General features: G+C 44.8%; 1 protein-coding gene across 1 annotated transcript; it reads left to right on the top strand.

Annotated features, from left to right (window-relative positions):
- Positions 1-983: 983 nt before the first annotated feature.
- LOC123157369 (gibberellin-regulated protein 5) lies at positions 984-1914 on the top strand. Its single transcript, XM_044575633.1, has 3 exons — positions 984-1226; positions 1335-1392; positions 1506-1914. Exons 1-3 carry the CDS (start codon positions 1167-1169, stop codon positions 1685-1687), a joined length of 300 nt encoding a protein of 99 aa, XP_044431568.1. The 5' UTR covers positions 984-1166; the 3' UTR covers positions 1688-1914.
- Positions 1915-2929: the final 1015 nt, after the last annotated feature.

Below are 2929 nucleotides of genomic sequence, written 5' to 3'. Positions count from 1 at the left end.
TGTGAGGGAGTGAGCGTTGGCTGGTGTGAGGATGAGTAAAAGTAGAAAGTTTGGTGCATGTTACCGTTGGTTGCAGCTGTCCATGAGGTAGAGCTTATGAACTAATGTGAGATATGCGAGAGGAAGAGATTGCAAGAATCAGGGGAAGATAAGGGAGGAGCTGCGGGATGGAGAGGGCCGGAGATAAATAGTGTTGGGTGCCTTTATGTATCTTCTCCAAATAAATGTCTGAGATGGGAGCGGCCCACACCTCGGTTCAATGCCCCGCCCCTGCCTTGCAGGCCATCTACTGCGCATGTCAGTTGTAAAAATACGCAGCTATACAGATTGTTATATGGGGGTTGAAATCATTATACGGCTCACGCGTATTGAAGTTGCACGAATCACGCGAGTACATGCGGTGTGGATACCAGCCGCGCGTGGACGCATGTCCACTTGCGATTATTCGCGTTATTGCTATATATACGTACAAACTCATGACAATTATGTATCAACAACAATAAATACTCTAGTAACTGAATTTTGCCCAGTAAAACTTTGCTACAGATGAAACTAAAACAAGCCCTATATGACTATGCAACCTGTGGTTATCTGCTAACGAGCTTTGTCTTTATCTTTTAATCTAACATAACACACAAAGTGTGGTTTTGTTCTAGTACGGCAGTTATTGTTCGCAAAACCAAGCAAAATATGAATGTTGGCGTTGCCAAGAGTCCAACTTCTTTTCCTAGAAGAGATATTGCTTTTGCCGATTGTGATCCCATATATTTTTATCAGAAATCTGCCTACTCACGGTCACGGTTATAGTATCACCTACCCTCGGCACAGCACAAAATGCAAAAGCAAGAGCCTTCCCACGGAAAAAGAGAGCAGGGTCGCGGTGCACTGCAGGTCTGTAACGCATATGCATGGTCAGAGCAGCCAGTGGAGCATCACATGCCGAGTACAGACAGCAGGAGCAGGCCCGTCCTCTCCACAGTAACGCTTCCATAACTGCTCACCCCCCACCACCGTCCACCACCTCTCTCCCCCGCCTCGTGCCCAGCTAGCTGCCCTTCCTCCTCTACATATACCCAGGCGACCCAACCAAAAGATCTCACCTCTCAAGTCCACAATTCACATCGCTCTTACCCAGCCACACGCGGAGAAGAGACCCAGCAAGCGCCATGGCCAAGATCTCCTTCCTCCTCGTGGCGCTCCTCGTCCTCGCCGTCGCGTTCCCCGTGGTAATCACCCATGCCACGTCGCCTCTCTCCTTCATCCTTCAGCCATGCATTCATATGTTTTTTTCCTTCACTCACCGGTGCTCTTCTCCTTTGGGCCGTGCCGTGCAGGAGGTGATGGGAGGCGGCAACGGCGGCGCCGGCGGCGGCGGCAAGCTCAAGCCATGGGGTAAACCCACTCGCACTCGCAGTATTGCTAGCGCATTTCGCCGCGTTTCTTCTAGCCTGGTCCTTTTGTTTTTTTGTAAAAAAGAAACTGACGTTTTGGGGGCGTTTGTGCAGAGTGCTCGTCCAAGTGCTCGTCGCGGTGCTCGGGGACGCAGTACAAGAAGGCGTGCCTGACCTACTGCAACAAGTGCTGCGCCACTTGCCTCTGCGTGCCGCCGGGCACCTACGGCAACAAGGGCGCCTGCCCCTGCTACAACAACTGGAAGACCAAGGAGGGAGGCCCCAAGTGCCCCTAGATTCTTGATTTTCTTTCTTCTTCTTCTGGGGTGCCAGCTTGCGGTTGATGGTTATTCACTGCTCGGCCATCAAAATGTACTACAGTAGATCTGAATTATGTGATGGGCATTTAATCAGTGGCATGTGAATTGCCCTCCCAGTTACCTGTATTTCTATCAGTAAGATGTGGAAAACTGGAGGCACTCCGCCACTCCCACATGATTATAGTGGGACCTATCGAGCTTTATTGTTCCTTGTGCGCCTGTGCACCGTGCTTTCTTCTTGTCTCAAAAGTCAGATGAAGCATGAAGCGCCCGTACCATTCGGCATGAATGATGAGCTATCACAATGAACAAAAGCATGCAACGCCCGTTCATCTTTCTTTCGTTTTCAGATGTGCAACGAGCATCTTTTGTTGTTATTGGTACTGAGGCCATCCAAATGGATCATGCAGACACTAAAACGACCACTTACCGCAGTTTTTAAATTAGAGTCAAACCACCATATTCTCTTTTCACTGGCATGTGCCCATATTTTTTTTCAATTTTAGCCAAGCAGCATATTCTCTTTTATCTCAAATAGCGCGTAGGACACACAACAGTTTGTGGCTGGGCAGCCCACTGGTAGGCCACCAAAACGACTGTTTGTAAGGCACCAGTAAAATCCAAAAAAAAGAACCCGACGAGTTGTAGGATCGAACTCACGACCTAAAAAACTCAACCACATTCTCCTAGCCACTCGAACAAATGGGTCCTGCTAACAACCAATGGCTAGTGCGAATGTTTAAAAACATACTGTAGCATCAAATTCGAAACATTTTTTGATTTTTGTGTACTTTTTGGATTTTTTTAATAATTGAGAACAACTGAATATTCTTGGAAACATGATTTATTTTTGAAATCCCGACATTTTTCAAAAGTGCGACCAGAAAAATTCCGTTGATTTTTGGAAAAAGACAAACAAAATTTGAATCTGAATGATTTTTTGAATACACAAATAATTTTTGAAAACATAAAACATTTAGGAAAATATGAACATTTTTTGAATTTGTGAACAATTTTTTAAAACAAGAACATGTTTTGAACATTCAGAACAATTTAAGAAAATTAGTTTCTTTAAAACACAAACACTATTTTGAATTTGTGAAATTTCACTAAAACAAGAATATCTTTTGAATTGGAAAGATTTCTAAAAATGCCATCTTATTTTGAAAATCTCTAACAATTTCGAAAAAACATAAACATTTTTTGAAAAAATGGTAA

The sequence above is a fragment of the Triticum aestivum genome, chromosome 7B (genome assembly GCF_018294505.1).
Source record: "Triticum aestivum cultivar Chinese Spring chromosome 7B, IWGSC CS RefSeq v2.1, whole genome shotgun sequence".
Classification (NCBI taxonomy): Eukaryota; Viridiplantae; Streptophyta; class Magnoliopsida; order Poales; family Poaceae; genus Triticum; species Triticum aestivum.
The sequence above is the reverse complement of the archived record's forward strand: the minus strand, read 5'-3'. Positions and strand labels throughout refer to the sequence as shown.